The sequence below is a fragment of the Ovis aries genome, chromosome 18 (genome assembly GCF_016772045.2).
Source record: "Ovis aries strain OAR_USU_Benz2616 breed Rambouillet chromosome 18, ARS-UI_Ramb_v3.0, whole genome shotgun sequence".
Lineage (NCBI taxonomy): Eukaryota > Metazoa > Chordata > Mammalia > Artiodactyla > Bovidae > Ovis > Ovis aries.
In genome coordinates this window covers 67,113,777-67,132,118 of record NC_056071.1, presented here as the reverse complement: position 1 = coordinate 67,132,118, position 18,342 = coordinate 67,113,777, and the positions used below count along the sequence as shown (strand labels likewise).

At 65.4% G+C, this 18,342-nt stretch overlaps 1 protein-coding gene across 1 annotated transcript in view; it reads left to right on the top strand.

Annotated features, from left to right (window-relative positions):
• The first annotated feature begins 6,210 nt into the window (after positions 1-6,210).
• The window catches only part of AHNAK2 (AHNAK nucleoprotein 2), a 40,689-nt gene continuing 28,557 nt past the window's right edge, over positions 6,211-18,342 (top strand). Inside the window, 1 exon segment of the mRNA XM_060401534.1 lies at positions 6,211-6,265. Coding sequence (XP_060257517.1) covers positions 6,211-6,265 — 55 coding nt within the window.

Genomic DNA, 18,342 nt, shown 5'->3' with positions numbered 1-18,342 from the left:
GACCCAAGCTACAGAAAATTTCAATTTTAAAAATGACTAGATGAGATCATTCTCTGAACCCTGGACCTTGCCTAGCTGTCCCTCCCCTGCCTCCTGAGGGGCACAGCAGCCAGAGATGCAGTGTTGGAGCGATGCAGGCAGCCTGCCCAGTGCTGGGCAGTCACCGGGGTGACCTGCAGGAAGGTGGCCGGACACCAGCCCTTCCTGCCCCGACAGCACCCAGAGCGACCTGTCCCCTGTTGTCCACCCACTGCTTGGACCCGCTCATCCACTGTGCGTGCCACCGGCACAGTCCAGGAGCTGGAGAGGGGCAGGGGGCATGGCCCCCGACGCTCAGGCGCAAAAGCCCGAGTAGGAAGTTTTGTTGGGGCGGAACCAGCTCTTCTGACCCTCAGCAATTCCCCAAGTGAAGAGTGGGGATGGCCGTGACCTTCAGGGGACAGAAGGAGGTGACCCAGGCACGACACAGAGCCAAGGGTGGGTTGTCCTACATTATGTGGCACGGTAGGTGAATGATGCCTCCAGGAGGAGCCCCTCCTGGTCCCCAGAACCTGTGAATATGACCCGTTACAAAGCAGAAGGAACTTTTGTTCTTAAGTTGCTAAGTCGTGTCTGACTCTGTGACCCCGAGGACTGTTGCCCGCCAGGCTCCTCTGTCTATGGGATATCCCCAGGCAAGAACACTGGGGTGGGTTGCCATTTCCTTCTCCAGGGGATCCTCCCGACCCAGGGATCGAACCCGAATCTCCTGCATTGGCAGGTAGGTTCTTGACTGTTGAGTCACCAGGGAAGCCCCAGAAGGGATTTTACAGACATGATTATGTTACACCTCTCGTGATGGGGAGATGGTCCTAGGTTACATCGTTGTAATAGACAAGGGTCCTTACCGGAGGGAGGGAGGAGGGTCAGAGTCTGAAAGAGAAGGTGGCAAGATGGAAGCACAGATCGGAGTGATGCAGGGCTATGAACCAAGGAATGCAGATGGCCTTTGGAGCTGAGAAAAGCCAGGACATGGATCTTCCCCAAAACAGACCTCTGGAAGGAATGCAAGTCTGCCAACACTTGGAACTGTAAGGAATAAATGAGAGTTGGTGTAAGCCACTAGAACTGATGCTTTTGAACTGTGGTTTTGGAGAAGACTCTTGAGAGTGTCTTGGACTGCAAGGAGATCCAACCAGTCCATCCTAAAGGAGATCAGTCCTGGGTGTTCATTGGAAGGACTGATGTTGAAGCTGAAACTCCAATACTTTGGCCACCTCATGTGAAGAGCTGACTCATTTGAAAAGACCCTGATGCTGGGAAAGATTGAGGGCAGGAGAAGGGGATAACAGAGGATGAGATGGTTGGATGGCATCACCAACTCGATGGACATGGGTTTGGGTAAACTCTGGGAGCTGGTGATGGACAGGGAGGCCTGGCGTGCTGTGGTTCACGGGGTTGCAAAGAGTCGGACACAACTGAGCGAATGAACTGAACTGAACTACGTGTGTGTATTTGTTACAGCAGCCATAGGAAGCTAATACACCTGGCTGACCCCTGGCTACCCTGCTCAGGAGGTGCTGGGTTGGGGGAGCCAAGACTCAGAGAGCAGGCATAACCTTGACATTGGTGCCTGGCCCTGGATGCAGGAGTGGGTGGGGGAAGCCCAAGTAGCTGACAGGTGGCCCCCGACTCCTCAGGCCAGCATCTGGGGCTCTGGGCACGACCTGGGACAGGAGCTGAGGGCCAGCCCTCCAGATGAGCAGGCAGGGCAGGGCAGGCAGCTGTTGAAGTTTAAATGGCTTCATATGCTGGAGGACGCTGGTCAGAGGGGCCAGGTCCCCATGAAAACGGGAGAAATGGGGGCACAGGCCAGGACACCTCACGGTGCTGTGGAGGCTAGGTACAGTGTGCGGGAGAAAGCCCACACGGGCTCCTGGGTCTGTCCCTGAGCCCCAGCCCTGTTGAATGGTGCAGACTGGGGCAGGGGGGCTTCTCTTCTGCCATTGCCCAGCCAAGCCTCCCCTGACCCAGCCCCAGGAAGAAGGGGCCAAACGCTACTCCGCCTGGAACCCGGTAGGATCCTAGCATCTCTGAGCATCACCTGATGAGCCACGGGGAAGGGTCTCTTGCTTCAGGAAGCACCCTGAGTCCTTGGGGTGAGTTGAGGAGGACACCCCTCCCCAGGCCTGGAGCGGGCACTCAGCCTGCAATGAGAGGCCCGGAGCCCTCCTCGACCTCCTCTGTGCGAGGACCGGGTGGGAGGGCAGACGGCGGCGGAGGGAGTCCCAGGGCTAACACCGTGCAGTTATGCCCCTCCAGCTGGGCTAGGACAGGGACACCAGCTGAGCTATTTTTGATTATGCTGCTGCGGCGGCTGCAAGAAGGCATCAATCATTGATGCTCTGGACATCCCTGCCTGCCTGGAGAGGCACGGAGAACCGCCAGCCAGGTGGGTGGGGCAGGCTGCGGGCTCTGCTGAGGACCTGGGGCCTAGGGGGCTCTAGTCAGCAGCCCTGGCTCCTCACCCTCGGCCCCAGCAGTGCCCTGTCTTGCCAGCCCCAGTGCCTTGGGACCCAGTCTGAGACCCCTGACCGGCGGCCCAAGGCTGGGGTGTGGCCCCAGCTCTCCGGTGCGGTGGTCCCAGGGAGGAGGTGAGCCTGTGAGTGCCTCATGACAGCCACTGCCAGCCCCCGCAGGGCGACCCTCAGAAGTGGTGCGGGGCCTTGTGAGTGCCAGCACAGCTGTGGGTCAGCCATATCTCCATGCCCTAGGGGCGGGGGCGGGGGCAGCTATTCCTGAGCCATGCCTAGCTGCTGTGGCCTTCCCCGGGGGGGGGGGCATCTGTGCCCAGAGGGGCACCGTAGGACGGGGCTGGAGCGGAGCCTGATGGCGGGAGTTCCTGGCTGCCAGGGCTCCACGGCAGGGGCCTAGCCGGGCTGTAGGGAGGGTGGGAGTGGGGCTCGCCTAGGCCTCATAGGTCCTGCCTGTCCAGCTCTGTGGCCCAGCGGCGAGGCTGGGGCATCCACGGCCTCCGCAGGTGGGAGGAGGGATGGATGGCGGGAGGCAGGACCCAGCCTGCCTGCCCCGGGGCCAACTTGGGGGGCCATCTCCCTCCATGCAGCTGCAGGCGGCCACCTGTGGGGCCCACTGCCCAAGAGGCCACACCCTTCCAGACATGAAATGGGCGTGCAGGGACCGTGGTGGTACATGGGGATGAGCGCAGCAGGTGATGCCAGCCCTCTGCCTCAGAGCAGGCAGCAGAGCGGGGGCAGCCCCTCGGGCCGGGGCCCCTGCCTACCCTCATCCTGAATCTGGGGCCCTGAGCCAGTGCTCAGCCACCTCCCCGGCTGCAGAGCCAGCCAGGCCCCAGCAGGACAACGTAAACCTGCTCAGCCCTCACCAAGGCCAAGGGCAGAAGTGGTCCCAGGGAGGGTCCCTGCTCCAGCTTCCCCCAAGCCCTGGCCAGCCAGGATTCCCGGTCAGTTCAGTCACTCAGCTGTGTCCGACTTTTTGCAACCCCATGGGCTGCAGCACACCAGGCTTACCTGTCCATCACCAATTCCCAGAGCTTGCTCAAACTCGTGTCCGTCAAATCGGTGATGCCATCCAACCATCTCATCCTCTGTCATCCCCTTCTCCTCCTGCCTTCACTCTTTCCCAGCATCAGGGTCTTTTCCAATGAGTCGGTTCTTCACATCAGGTGGCCGAAGTATTGGAGTTTCAGCTTCAGCATCAGTCCTTCCAATGAATATTCAGGATTCCCAAGGGGCACCCAATTGCACAGGGACTGATCTGGCAGGGGCCAGCGGTGCCCACCTCTGCTCTCCTTCAGTGGCCACATGAGATCCCCTCCTCCTGGCCTCTGCTGACATGGGGAGTCCCCTGGCTGCCCCACCCAAGGCTCCAACCTCCCCCTCTCCCACAGCCCTGCGTGCAGCATGCTGGACCAGCAGGCTGTGTCACACGGGGTGAGGCCACTGCAGCTGGACGGGGTCCCAGGATCATGACTTATCCGAGGGGCAGGGCGACAGAGAGCTTGCGCTGATTGCAGATGGCTGCTTGTTCCCAGGCCCCCGAGGCCAGAGTCAAACACACAGAGGACAGGTAGGCTGAAACCCCTAACAGGCCCAAGCAGGTGCCAAGCACACCCAGGAACACAGACAGCTCTCTCCCTGTCCCCGCGAGTGACTGACTCCCATCTGAACACAGCAGGGCAGGGTCTCTGGCCCCCGGGGAGTGCTGCTGGCCCGAGAGAAGACATCAGGGCAGGAGGGGTGAGGCCCAAGCCCCAGTGACCCCACCTGAAGGACACAGCAGTGCCCCATCGTGCCACAGGCTCTAGAGGCTGGAAGCTGCCAAGGCCTCTTCCCGGCAATGATGAGTGCGTCCATCTGACCCACTGCTGGAAGGCTGCCTGGCTGCGGCCTGGCTAACGGGAACACCAGGCATGAGTCATCCCACGAGGCATCTCACCTGGGCCTGGCGGGCTGTGTGCCCCCCAAGTGTGCCCAGGAGTGCATCGTGCAGTCTGTGTGTGAGTGCCCCTGCGTGTGTCTGCTCCTGTTGTGCTCATCTGGGCACGGGGTCCCTAGTGCGTGCATGCCTTTGAGCACACTCTCAAGCATCTGTGTGTGTGTGGGGTGGGGTCGGGGGGTGGTGCCTGCCTCGGAGTGCATGAGGACAGATCCAAGCGGACCTGTGTCTGGGTACTGCTGTGAGTGTGTGTTATCTCACCTACGAGGGTCTGTGTGTCTGTGGCGTGTGTGTGTCTATGTGTGTTTGTGTGTCTGTATCAAGTCTGTGTGTCTGTGTGGTTGGGTCTTCCGTTTCAGCCTGGCCTTTTTCTGCCCCAGGAAAAGTTGCCCCCGCTGACCCCAGGCCAGGGCAGCCCCTGAGAACGTGGCTGTGTTCTCCTGGGTCTGCTCAGGCCCAGGTTCTCCCCCCCAGCCCTGGAGACCCGCATGCCCCAAAGGGCCTTTTCTCAGTCTGCACAAGGCTGAACCTCAGCTAATCCCTACTTCTATGGAAACGTCTTTCCTGGGCTTCGCCACCCTCTGCCCTCGCCCCAAGATGTGCCACTCAAGCGAGGGCCCAGGGTGGGCCAGCCCTCCCCACTCATCTTCACCGAGTCCCCTCTGCCCACTTAAGGATTCTTCTCACTCATCACACCCCCGTCCTGGTCCAGCCCCCACCCTCCTGCAGGGCTCCTGCCTTCCAGCAGTGCACCCCATGGGGCAACGCCCAGCCACCTGGCAATCTTCCTGCAGACCGCGGGGCCCAGTCCTGCTGCCCCTGCCCCCAGCCGCGCTGAGCCTAGGCTTGGGCAGCGTGAGCCAGCATCTGCCCTCTTACTCCCATACTCCGCACACACTCCAGGGTCGCTTCGGTCCAGAACCCTCTGCCCTGCTCCTGAAGTCCAAGCTTAGGCTGTCCACTCGGAGCCTTCCAGGCCCGCTCCCCGCCCACTTCCACCGTTGCACCATGCTACCTCTGGCAGCGCACACCTCCAGATCGGGAGCCCCCAGGGCAGGGTTAGTGGGGTCAGGTCGCAGGCCATGGCCTCCCTGGACCCCGACTACCCCTAGGCCCTCGTCCAGGGTGCCCCGCTCCCCAGCGTGTGACTGCCATGTCAGTTCCCAGACTGGGAGACAAGACTGCGGCGAGCAGGTCAAGTCCAGGAGTCTGGCGCAGCGTCCCGGGACCCCTCGCTGGCAGACGCCCAAAGTCAACACGCTTGAAAGGTCCTTTGAGGGCGCGGGGCGGGGCCAGGCTAAGGGCGGGGCTAGGCCGTAGCGCGGCTGGCGCGGGGTGTCGGCCTGGAGGTGGGAAACCCGCAGGGCCGGACCTGGGGGGCGGGGAGGGGCGGGACCTTAGGGGGCGGGGCCTGTCTCGGACTGGTTCCCCGCCGGACGGGGGCGGGGCGTGGCCGCCAAGGGGGCGGGGCCTTGAGGGCCGCAGCCAATGGGCTGAATGAGGACGGCGGCCCCACCCGCGCTCGCTCCGCTGCGGCTCGGCGCGGGCTGGGCGGGCCGGGGCGGGGTCCGGGCGGTGGCGGGGCTGGGGGTCGCCTGCACAGCCCGCAGTCTGCTGCCGGCCGCCAGCTGCAGCGCAGGGCTGCGGAGGCAGAGTGCGGCTCTCGCCCGGCCCCCGGGCCGCCCGCGCGCCGGAGCCGGGACCTGCGCCTGGACGCGACGGGCCGCCGCGGGCCCGCACCGCCCGGCCGCCAAGATGTGCGACTGCTTCCACGTGATGCTGCCCACCTGGCCCGGAGCCCCCGGCAGCGGTGCGCCTCCTCCCCGCCTGCAGCCCGCTCCCCTCGGGGCGGGTGGGCTCCCCGCCGGGCGCGCGCCGGGCGGGTCCTGGGGAGCTCAGTGCGGGCGGGCTGCGGCGCCGGCCGGGGTGGGGGCGCCTCTGGGACCGGCCTGCGGTCTCGAGCGCGTCTCTACGCCTCGGGGCTGCTCGGACCTCTGCTTCTCTGCTCCCTCGCTTCCTCTCTTACCTGTCCCTGTCCGTCGGCCTCCCCTCTATCTCTGCTGCTCACTTTGTTCCCCGGGTCGCCGACTCTTCCCCACTCTTGTGTCGCTCCTCGCCTCTCTGAACCTCACTGTCCTGTCTGCACCTCCCTCTCTGCCGCTGCGCCCCTGCTGTAGCCCTCTGGGACATCGTGCTGTCCCTGGAGGCAGCCGCCTGGGGAGGGCTGCACGTGTGCGTGGAGTGAGACTACCATGAGTCACCAGATGGTGGGGAATGGTCTCCAGGACGGCCCTCTGATCTGTTTTGGGGCGACCAGCCTAGGTTGACCAGGAGTTAAGGTTCCTGGCTTTGGTCCAGAACTGTGGGGCCAAGCTGGGCCGGGTCCAGCGTGTGGCTGTTGTGTGCTGGGTCGCTAGGTTGGCTGAGGTCTGGGACTTGGTGAGGGGCCTGAGTGGGATCAGAGCTCAGGCACAGGGTCCCCCAGTGCTGGGCAAGGGAAAGGGCCTCCCTCTGGGCCTCTGGCCGCAGGATGAGAACCAGGGGCTCAGTGTGTCTGTCATCTGTCTGTCCCTGCACTGGGCCCAGTTTCGGGGCCTGGGTGTCTCAGCAGCATGGAGGGCAGGGTGGGGTGGGGCAGGGACATCCTTCCAGCTCAGGGTCAGTCATGCCGCAGCCTGGCCACACGCAGGACACCTGGCCAACTGCGGCAAGGGGGGCTGGGGCCACACTGCATCGGCACAGGCGGAACCCCACTCCCTGGCTTGACGGCAGTGCTGATGTGGAGAGGGTGGGGAACCCCTCCAGCTGCAACAGGAGCCGCCGTGGTCCCTCCTATTGTCCGTTTGTCTGGCTGGCCCTGAAGCCCAGCTCACCTCTTGTGTGGGCGTCCCTTGCCCAGGTGAGAATCCCACCCCAGTTCTCCTGGATGGCCAACGGGAGGATGACGGGCTCCCAGCCCCCTCCTCCTGGCTGCGGTGGGCCCGGCCCACGCCTCTGGGACTCCGCTGCATCGCAGGGACAGAAGGGCCCAAAGGACGTGGGACCATTGCTCTGCCTCCCATGCTGGCCTCCTCCTCGCTCACGGGCTGCCTGGAGGCGCCTAAGCTGCAGGGTCTCCGGCCATCTCATCCACCCTCCTGTCTCACAGAGGCTTGTGCTGAGAGCCCCTCCTCAGCTGAGGCCTCATTCTCACTTTGACCTGTGCTTCTTTGGCCTCTGGGGAAGTTCCTCCTTGTGTCCAGCCGGAAAAACCAACCCCGCTTAGGGAACAAGACTTGCTGGGTCAGGGGCCCTGTGAGTTGTGTCCAACATGCAGATTCTCAGACCCTCTCCACCCTTCGGAGGAGGCCAGAGCACACACATGCTTAGGGCTTCAGTGCAGGCATCGTCCTGTGCAGTTCCCTCCTGGCAGGCCAGCGGCGGGCAGACCCTCCCCGTCCCTTGTCTTTCAGCCCAGCACAAAGCTTCCCTCCTGGACCAGCCGCTCCAGGTTCTCTGAAGGCCCGTCTCGGAGCCTGTGCCCCAGCCCGGGGATGGGAGCTGTGTCAGGTCCAACCTGCACGCGGAGGCTGCCCTCTGGTGGCTGTGTTTGGAACACACCAGCGCAGGGATCCGCCCAGCTTTACTGTGGGGTAGGCAATGGCAACCTACTCCAGTACTCTTGCCTGGAAAATCCCATGGGCGGAGGAGCCTGGTGGGCTGCAGTCCATGGGGTCACACAGAGTCTGACACGACTGAGTGACTTCACTTTCACTTTTCACTTTCATGCATTGGAGAAGGAAACGGCAACCCACTCCAGTGTTCTTGCCTGGAGAATCCCAGGGACGGGGGAGCCTAATGGGCTGCCGTCTATGGGGTCGCACAGAGTTGGACACGACTGAAGCGACTTAGCAGCAGCAGCAGCAGGCCAGTCTGAGTAGCACTCACCCACTCACCCACTCCAGTATCCTTTCCTGGAGGAGTCCATGGACAGAGGAGCCTGGCGGGCTGCAGTCCACAGGGTGGCACAGAGTTGGGCGTGGCTGAGCACCTCTCACTCACTCGCACACCCCTGCCCCACTGCCATCTTCCTGGGGTCTCCCCCTGCTCCTCCCGGGCGCACCGCCCTTCTGCAGGCACCAACCACGTCACCCGGGGTGTCCCCCCCCCTCCCCGCCTTCCTCTTCCAGGGACAGCTGGGTCCTTCCTGAGGCAGAGCTGGGTCCTGGGCAGCTAGACCACGGACACGCATGCTTGCTGAGTCACTCAGCTGTGTCCCACTCTTTACCACCCCGTGGACTGTAGCCCACCAGGCTCCTCTGTCCATGGGATTCTCCAGGCAAGAGTACTGGAGTGGGTTGCCATTTCCTCCTCCAGGGGGTCTTCCCGACCCGGGGATCGAACCCGGCTCTCCTACAGCTCCTGTGCTGTCGGGTGGGTCCTTTACCACTGAGCCACCTGGGAAGCCCCAGCTCCCAGGCTGGGCCTCTGCCCTCCAACCTCTGGCTTGGTTCGTGGCCCCTCCAGCACCCCCCCTCAGAAGCCCCCACAAGAGCCAGAGAGCCCCAGGGGCTGGTGACACCACGAGGGGGTCTGGGTGGTCTTTCCCTGGCAGGGGCCACGGCAACCCCAGGGCCTTTGGGAGTGCCGTGCAGTGTCAGGCGTCCCCTCTGATGGCCCCTGCACAGCCCTGGGCTCTGAGCTCTGGGCTGGGTCTCAGATCTGTGAATGGGAGTGACCACGGCTGCTTAGGCCCAGGCGGGGTAGAGAGCTGTGGCCAAGGAGGCCTAGGGCTGCCCCCGTGAGCGGTCCTTTGCCTGGCGGCTTTGCCTGGTCCTCTGCACTGGTGGAGACGGGGCCACGGAGTCTCAGCGCAGCGAGGCAGAGCCTGGAGCCAACGGGGAGCCTCTGTGGCCTCTACGGGGCCAGAGCAGCCGTGCCCAGGCTCTGGCGCTGCCCTGCACCCCCAGGCAGGGGCACACAGGGACAGGCACCGAGAAGGAGACGGGGGCAGTCATCCTGGGTGGGGGTCTGGACCTTCCCGGCACTTTAATGAGATTCTGAAAGCCACCCCTGGTGATGGCATGTGTGTGTGTCCCTGACGACACCCCGTCTTCTTCTGGGGAGACAAGCTGGACAGCCTGGCTCCTGCCCCAAGGCCTCTTAGGAAGTGGGGCAGGGCCTAGGCGTGGACAGGAGGGTCCAGTGCCCCCAAACTACCTGCCTCCTGCCTTGCGCCCGCTCCACCTGGGGCTCACCGTGGCTGGGCCTGTGGCAGGAATGCCGTGATGCCCTTCTTCCCTCTGGCTAAGTGCTTCTATCTGGGCCCAGCCAGGAGCTGCCTCTTCCTGGAAGCCCCCTGGATTGTTCTCCTTCAGACTTTGACCGGCTCTGTATCTTCTGTGACTGCCTTTGCAGATGTGCTGTCTTTCAGGTCCAGCCTGGGGCTGGTTAGCCTGGGGCTGGGGAAGTGGAGGTGCCAGGGAGGAGAACCCCAGACAGGGGAGTGGGCCTGGGCCATCCGGGGCCCCCACCACCCACTTCAGGGGTGGAAAGCCCAAATTCCCCTGGCTCGGTCCTCTGGGATGGGAGCAGGAGGTGGTGATTTAGTCACTGAATCGTGCCCGACTTTTGCAACTTCGTGGACTGTAGCTGCCCAGCCTCCTCTGTCCGTGAGATTCTCCAGGCAAGCCTACTGGAGTGGGTTGCCATTTCCTCCTCCAGGGGGTCTTCCCGACCCAGGGATGGAGCCCGGGTCGCCTGCACTGCAGGGGCAGGAGGAAGCAGACCCTGTTGTTAGGACTCCTGTGAAGAGGGGTTTCCTGTCTGCCCATCCATCCGTCCATCTGTGCGTCCCGGGGCCCTGGGCCTCAGGTGTCCACAGGCTGGGAGGCAGGGGTGTTTACTGAGCAGAAATGAGACAGGTAGGACTTCTGCCACCAGGGCACCCTCAGCCCACATGGGAGCCAGGGGGGGCTTCCAGAAGGAAGGGCCGCCTGATGGGGAGAGCCTGGAGAGCGTGTTGATGGGGAGCAGCGAGCAGCTTAATGGGTCGGTCCGGGGTGGGGCAGGGATTAATGCTGTTAGGAGGAAGGGCTGTGTTCCCAGGACTGCTGGGAGCCCCAGAGTGTTTCAGGGCAGGTCCCATGGGAAGGGATGAGGCCCAGCAGGGTGCAGGAGGGGTGATGGAGGAGCTGAGGGCAGAAGAGAGGCTAAGCGCAGCGCGGGACGGCCTCGAGGAGTCAGCCGCCCTCCCCGAGCCCCTCCCCACAGCCCCTCCCCACTCTTGGCCGGGCCTGTTGCTCCAGGAGCCTCAGGGGCATCGCCAGACTCCCCTCCCTGCAGGTTTCCCTGGTGTTTCTTTTTTTGGGGCACAGGCTGCCTGAGCTAAAGGTCCACCTCACAGGGGTAAATATTTAATAGTCAGAAGCACTTTCTAAAATGGAAAGATGGAGCCGGGCCCAGGAGGCCTGAGGGCCAGGGCGGGGTAAGCAGTGGCACGCCCGAGCCCACTGCTTGCCTGGGGGGCTGGAGGGGCCCCCGTGTGGGCACAGGAGGGTGAGGGGCCGCGCTGGGCCCCCTCCCCCGAGAGCCCTGTGGGAGCCGGTACATCAGGCCCAGGGCAGGCCCCCCACTGCCGCCGGCAGAGGCTGGCTCCCCACCGCCTTAGCTGGTGAACCACCAGGAGCTCTGGGAAGGATCCCAGTTGGGCTCCTGCCTGGACACAGCACCGGATGTGGGTGCCCACCACTGAGAGGACGGCCGGGCGCAGAGCGGGGAGGGCTAGGGCCGGGACTCCAGCAGCGGGCGTATGTGTTTGGGCCCCTTCACGGCGGCTCAGCCCCACTGTCCACTCTCAGTGCGGGTGGGCGGCCCTGCAGATCGGGCCCCGCTGGGCCAGGGCAAGACTTCTGCGTTTGGGGCTCGAGCCCTGAGTGGCCTCCCACCCCACGCTGATGGTGGGCCGCCCGCACTGCCTCCTCCACACCGCCCTTGACCCTGGCTGTTGCCCTTGTCCCCAGGAACCACCAGTCTTGCCGGGCCCAGCTCAGGCGGGAAGGAGGTGGCCTCCACTGGGCGCTTGGCTGCAGGACCCCTGGGGTGGCCACCCCCAGGGCAGTCCTTGCTCCTGGGAGGCAGACGCACCCGCGGGCTCCTCTGTGACACACCCGCCGGAAGGGCACTCTCGCCCCCAACCTCCTCACTAGCTGACTCACTCTCAGCTGACCCCAGCCCTGCCCCACCCCTTCCCACGGGGCCTCTGAGGAAAAGCTAGGAGTCTGGGTGGCAGGGGCCGGCGGGCACGTGCCTGGCAGCCTGCATGCAGGCCTGGAGGTGCCCACGGGCCCTTCCGCTGGCCCTGCACCTGCCTGGCCACCTGGAGCCAGGGGACTGGCAGGTGGGGTCCCTGGGCGCCGAGGCAATGGCAGGCCCTCACTCAGCGTGCTTGTCCAATGGGGGGCCAGGCACACCCCTCGGAACAGATGCCAGCCCAGAGGGGGGGTGCGGGGCAGGCCCCGGACCCTCGCCCCGACTGGCTCACAGCGGTGCTGACCCAGGGCCCTGCCCCTTCAGCTGGCTCCCTCGCTTCCCTCCCAGCACTCCAGCTGGCGCCCACCTCCCAGGGGTGGCTGGCGCTGGCCGCTGGGGAACAAACCAGGGTCCATGCCGGGAGGGGGCTGGGGCTGAGCAAGCAGCGAGCATCCACGCTGGAGTCCGGGGAGGGCCTGTCCTGGGGGTGGGGACAATGAGGCTGGAGGAGGCCCAGCCCTCAGATGGCACCGCAGAGGGGCCCAGGCTGCTCGGGCGGGGAGGCTGGCCACGCTTAGGCGAACGTCCAGGGAGGGCAGGTGGTGGGGGCAGCTTGACTGGCGTGGGGCACCCCAGCTCTGGTGGGGAGGCACTGGGGCTCGCTGTTCTGCGCCAGCACCTGGCCCTCCTTCCAGCTGAGTCAGCCCGCCCGGAGGCGGCAGCCTGGTGGGGCGCCAGGCCGGAAACAGAGTCCACAGGTGAGAACTGTGTGGGCCGGTGGGCCAGGTGTGCTCGCGGGCCAGCAGGCCGAGCTGCTTTTCCTCTCGCGCAACCAGAGTCGTTTACAACCGCTAGGTTTTTGTGGGGTGGGTAGGGGGCCGCCAGGAGTGGCCTAAGTGCCGGTCTCCCTTGCAGCCTCTCACCCGTGTCCCGGGCAGTGCCAGCTGCCTCAAGCTAGCCGGAGCCTTCTGAGCAGCCGGGGGTCGTCCCTGCCGTCCCCCGCTCTTAAGGCTGCGCTCAGCTCCCCTGTTCGGGACAGCCTAGCCTCCAGTGGCTTCTTTTGGTGACTGTTGCCCTCGGTCCCTCGAGGCAGCCCCAGCCCTGTGGCTGCTGGTGCTGGCGGGTGTGTCTGGTGGGGGCGCGGGTGCAGGCTGACCCCTCCTAGGGCTGGGCCTGACCTCTCGCTACCCTTGCACCCCTGCTGGGCCCCTCAGCGGGCAGGCCTGCTCCAGCCTGCTTGTGGGGTGCAGGTGCCCGCGGGGCCCCGCCCCCGGGACCGTGGGGGGCAGGGCGGGGCAGCCCTGGGACCCAGCAGATAGTACAGTCTGTGGGCCTGCCGGGGCCTGCTGGGCCTGCCCTGGCTCAGGGCAGGGCTTGGCAGCCAGAGCCCCCGTCCTCCCGCCCCCTCAGGGGTCCCCAGGGGCAGGGAGTTCTGGGGGGCGGAAGGTGAGGCAACAGGGGCTGGCAGGCTGGGCAGGCGGGCTCCGGGGAGCAGGGGGCTTCCGCAGGTGCTGCTCAGCCGCATACACCCAATGACTGTGGGGGGCTGGGGATGATCGCTGGTTCCAGGGACCACCATGCCCAGCTAGCTCATCAGGTGCCCTGGAACTTTGGGCGCTGGGTTTTGGCTGAAAGGGCTAGAGGGTGGCCAGGGTCAGGCTGCCCTCGAGGGGCTTGGCCAGGGGGCAGTGGCCAAGGCCGCCTTCCCCGAGGCCGCTGGCCCAGGCCATGGACAGGCTCCATCTGGCCCTGCTCTGGCCTTTGTGGTCTTGGCCGTGGAAGAGGCTGGCTGTGCCCTGGGCGGGGGTCTCCGCAGAGCCTGAGGGGCTGTGAGGCACTGCCCCCGCAGAGGGAGCCATCTTAGTCCGTCCGGGAAGGGCCTCCATCCCTCCCCGGCACCCCGGCCTGCCAGCCCCCCAGCCTCTGGCCCAGGCTGGTGCCCAGCCTGCCTGGATGGTCCTGTGTGACAGCGAGTCTGTCCACACAGCAAGACTGGGCTGGGCCAGGCCAGGGCAGGGCGGTGGCAATGACTCACCGCATCCCTGAGCATGCTGGTGTTTCCTCCCCCAGTCAGCTGCTCTGACTGGGGGGGCACTCTGGGGGAGAGGCGGGGCCCCCCCTGCTCCTGAAACTGAGCGGGAGGAGCCTAGCCCAGCTGTGGGGGCCTGTGAGGGGGCCCGCCCGGTCCCTTCGGTCAGGGAGAGGTCTTGGCTGACTCTGGGCCGGCCTGGGAAGGGGGCCTGAGGGCGGGGCTTGGAGGGGCGGAGCCGGGAGGACAGACCCAGGGAGCTGGGAGTCTGGATCTTCACTTCGGGGCAACTTGGGAGGACGTCTGCCTCGGTAAGCAGCTGAGCGGTCTTCGGTACCCACCCTCTGCACCCTGCCCCCTGCCCCCTTCCTGGGCCCAGCCCTGGGGCGCCCAGCCACCCCTGCAGGGTGGAGGGGGCGACTCGGGGGGTGGGGGGCGGTGGCAGAGCTGGGCTGGGCATCTCCATCGCCATCTCCCTGAGTCTGCCCTCCTCAGCCCAGCTGATGCTGGAGGGGCAGGCTGGTCAGGTCCTGGTGGCCAAGGGTCACTGTGGTCAGCATGGCCGTTTCAGTCCCAGAAAAGGCAGACCCCCAGCCGGGCTGTGTGGCCGAGGGTGGGTCCTTCAGGTGACGCTCTGATGCGCTGAGGGCCTGAGGGGGGGAAGGCGCTTCAGCCACGCTTATCTGCAGGTGCCGGGCGGGCCGTGGGGGCCTGCGGTGGTGTCCCAGGGTCCCATGGCGCTGGGCATCTGGGTGCTGGCCTTTCACCTGGACACAGACAGACTCGGGCCTGCTGGGCCTGCTGGGGTGGGCGGGAGGGTCAGGACAATGCTCTCTGCTGCCAGGCCCATGCAGCTGGCGGTCTGGGAGCCGCCTTCAGGCCTCCGAGTGTCCAGCTGCAGAAGGCGATGCGCTGGGCTCACCTGCTTTCCCTCCTAGCCCTTGAGACCCCGCCGCACCCTCAGGCTGGGCGGGGCTCACTGTCCCTTCCTCTACCCACCTACTCCTGGCTCTGCGTTTATTATGCACCTACTGCATGCCAGTGTTGGGGAGAATGTTCCAGGGACCAGGGACCAGGGAGTGGCCAGAGATGATGACAAGGTGGCCAAGCTGGACGGTGAGATGGCAGAGGAAGCCGCATATGAAAAGGGCAGAGGTCGGGAGAGAGGGCTGGTCTGGAGCGCAGCTCCGAAGGTCCGGGGAGGGCACCGGTGTTGGTGGGCCAGGCAGCCAGCCAGGCTGGAGAGGGTGGCCTGAAAGCCACCAGGGCTGCCGTGGAGGTGGCTGTGGGCCGGGGGGACCGAGGCCTTCCTGCAAGCAGAGCCGAAGCCCAGGCTGCCATCCCAAGCAGCAGACCTCTCTTGAGAAATATCAGGGAGGCAGGGCGGGCCCTCGACCGCCTGCGGGCTTTGCTTCAGAAAGTCTGGAGGTCTCATGACAAGTCAGCTGCGCTCAGCCCTTTCCTCCTGACGTTCCAGGGTGGGGTGAGGCAGGGTGTCCCGGGCGCCCCTGTGGACACTGGGCTCCCAGCCCAAGGGCAGTGTCCCCTGTGGAGGGAGCCTGGGCCAGCCAGGGGCTCACCTGGGGCTGTGCACGTTGTCCACACACACACCCGACATGGGCATGAAGACCCCATGAACACACGCCTCCAGGCTTGTGAACACACACACATGCACCCCAGGGGTGGACACACATGCCTCCAGGCTTGTGAACACACACACACACACACGCACCCCAGGGGCGGACACTCAGGCCTCCAGGCTTGTGAACACACACACACACACACGCACCCCAGGGGCGGACACTCAGGCCTCCAGGCTTGTGAACACACACACACGCACCCCAGGGGCGGACACACACGCCTCCCGGCTTGTGAACACACGCGCACCCCGGGGCGGACACTCAGGCCACTCTCGAGGGCCCTGCTGCTGGCCGCTCTCCTTGCACTGACAGCCCCTGGTCCTACCGCTGCCGGAGTAAACTCGCCCCACACCTGGCCCACCTGGAGGCTGGAGCCCGGCTCCTGGGGCGGTCAGTCAGGTGCACACCTGGGTTCTGTTTAGGCAAGCCTGCTGCGCCCATGAATGGCCCTACGCTGGGCCCCCTAAGAACTGCCCCCTGGCTGGGGCTGGCGGGAGAGTCGCCAGGTCAGTCCGGGGCCCCAAGGACAAGGTGAGTGTAGGGAAGTCATCCAGGTGAACGCCCCCTTTCTGCAGCTGTCCCCCAGCCAGCGTCGGGCTGCTCCTTGGCCCCGCCCGCTCCGCAGATGCTTCCTGGAGGCCCCACCCGAGAGGACTGCCATTCTTGGGAGTGAAGCTTTTCTGATAATGTGTTGCCCACCCCTACCCCCCAAGCCCCCCAGTAGGTAGCGTTTGAGGCCGTGGACTAGCTGGGGTGCGTATGTAGCCCAACTGGGGTGCTGGGGCCGGGGCCAGGCCTGAGCCCTGAGGAGGAGGGGACAAGCATTGGGCGAGGCAGCAGGTGCCAGCAGCCGGACCGGCTGGGCCTGGCTCAGCGAGTCGCCTCCACCTCCTCCTCTGCAGAGTGGACCTTATGTTACCGGTCATTATTCCAGGCGCCTGCTGGGTCTGGGCTCTCTGCAGGGGCAGGGCCGGGTCAGGCCAGCTGCTGGGACTCCTCCCGTGCACTCAGGGTGCGGGGGCCCCACAGGACGTGGGGACTGGCAGGACAGAGCTCGGGGCTACAAGGAGGTCTCCTCTCCCCTCCGTGGGGGCAGGTCCGAGGCTGGCAGGGCTGCTGGCCGTCTGGCCCTGGGGCAGGCAGGATTTCCTCCTTCCTGTTTGTGCGTCTCTGGGCTGGGCTCCAGCCAGCCTGGGGTTCTGCCCTAAGGGGTGCAGAGGGACCCAGAACTTACAGCCACAGCCCTGCACCTTCCTGCCGGCCTGACCTTGGGGTCGGCCTGTACTTGCCTCCCTGAGCCCCCACTTGTGGTTCCTACCTTAGCTGTAGGGCTCTGGCGCCCAGGGGGCGGGGGGTGGTGGTGGGGGGTGGTATTGTGAGGGCAGAACTAGGCCAACTGGGACCTCAGCAGCGGGAGCGGCGCTAGTCCAGCCCAAGCTGGGCGGGCTGAGCCTCCTGGCCCCCAGGTTCCCGGGCCCTCAGGTTTCCCCCGGCCTTTCCTTTCAGCCTCCAACCTCCCCGGGAGCAGGTCTGGGGGTACAGCTTCTTGGGGCCTGGGGTATCCCCGCCTGACTTCGGGGCCTTGCACCGCAGCACCCAGGCCAAGGTCCGGCTGCACACCGCCTGGGGTCCCCGCCTCCCGCAGCCGCGATCCGGCTCTGGGCAGGCCGCCGCCCGCGCCCGCAGGGACACGCCTGCCAGCCCGGCTCGGAGGGCGGTCCCGGCCTTGTTTTGCTGTGACTCAGAGAAGGATGCGGGCTGGGGGCGGCCGGGCTGCTTTCCTGGGCGGGTCCGCGCAGCTCTCCGCCCCTCGGCCGGTGCCCCAGCCCGGAGCGCGGGGCACAGGGAGCGGGGAGCCACCCGTCCGGCCAGGCGGGGGCCCCGGGGCCGGGGCTCGGCCACCCTTGGCCTTCCCCCGCCGCGTCCAGCCCCCGCGCGGCCCCGCGAGCTGAGCACCTCGGCCAGTGGCTCCTCCTCCGGCCTCCGATTCCCAGGCGCTCACCCAGCGCGCCCACTTGGGGGATGGGCAGGACGGGGAGACTGCGGCCGGACGGTGCGGGGTCCGCCGCCCTCGCCCGTGGCTTCCGCAGGGCAGCGGGCTCGGCGTGGAGCAGACCTGGGTCTCCCCTTCCAGCGGGCGGCCCGGAATCCACCGGGACTGGCTCCCAGCTCCCCGCCGCGCCGCGGCCTCTGCACCCCTCTGGTTCTCCGTGGGCATAGCAGCTCTCTAACATCCGGGGAAGTCAAGGCTCAGAGGTGGACGGGCTTGCTCGGGTCACACGGGCAACTTGGCCAGAGAGGAGCCGCCATAGCTGCAGTCCCCCTAGGCCTGGGCTTCCCCCGCGGGCTCCATGGGGACAGGGGCGCACTGGGGACCAGCCCGTGGGCCAGGGGTCCCCGCCTGCTCCAAGCCCTGCAAGCAGGGGTCGGTGGGAACTCCGCGGTTGGCAGGTGTCGCCTCCTCACCAGCGCGTGTTCAACCAGGGAGGGTTCTCTGAGCCTGGCTGGAGTCTCTAAGATCCTGGGCGCTTCTCCTGTAATCTTGAGTGCAATTCAGGGGGCGCTGGGCCTGCAGACGCTGGTGGACCGGTTTTAAGGAGGGGTTTTGATCGCTGAATCATCACAGGACTATTTGCATAGCTGGTTTCTCCTGAGCGATGCTGGCCCGTGTGTCTCTAGGAATATGTCCAATTCCTCTGTATTTTCAAGTTTATTGGCATTCAGTTTAAAATTTCCTCATTTCAATTTTATGTAGAATTGAAACATTTTTGGGGAAAAGGTACAAGTGATTGGAGTGTAGCTCAGTGCCTTCTGCCCAAGTGGACACACTGGTGTAACCGGCACCCCTAGCCCCCTCCTGAGGCCTCTCCCCAGCTGGCCTGCCCCCTACCAAAGGAATTCCATCACTAGTGCCTGGCAGTTGTAAGTTTTACATTTAGCTCTGGTTCATTTTGACTTAATTTTTCCACATGCTATGAAGTAAGCGTC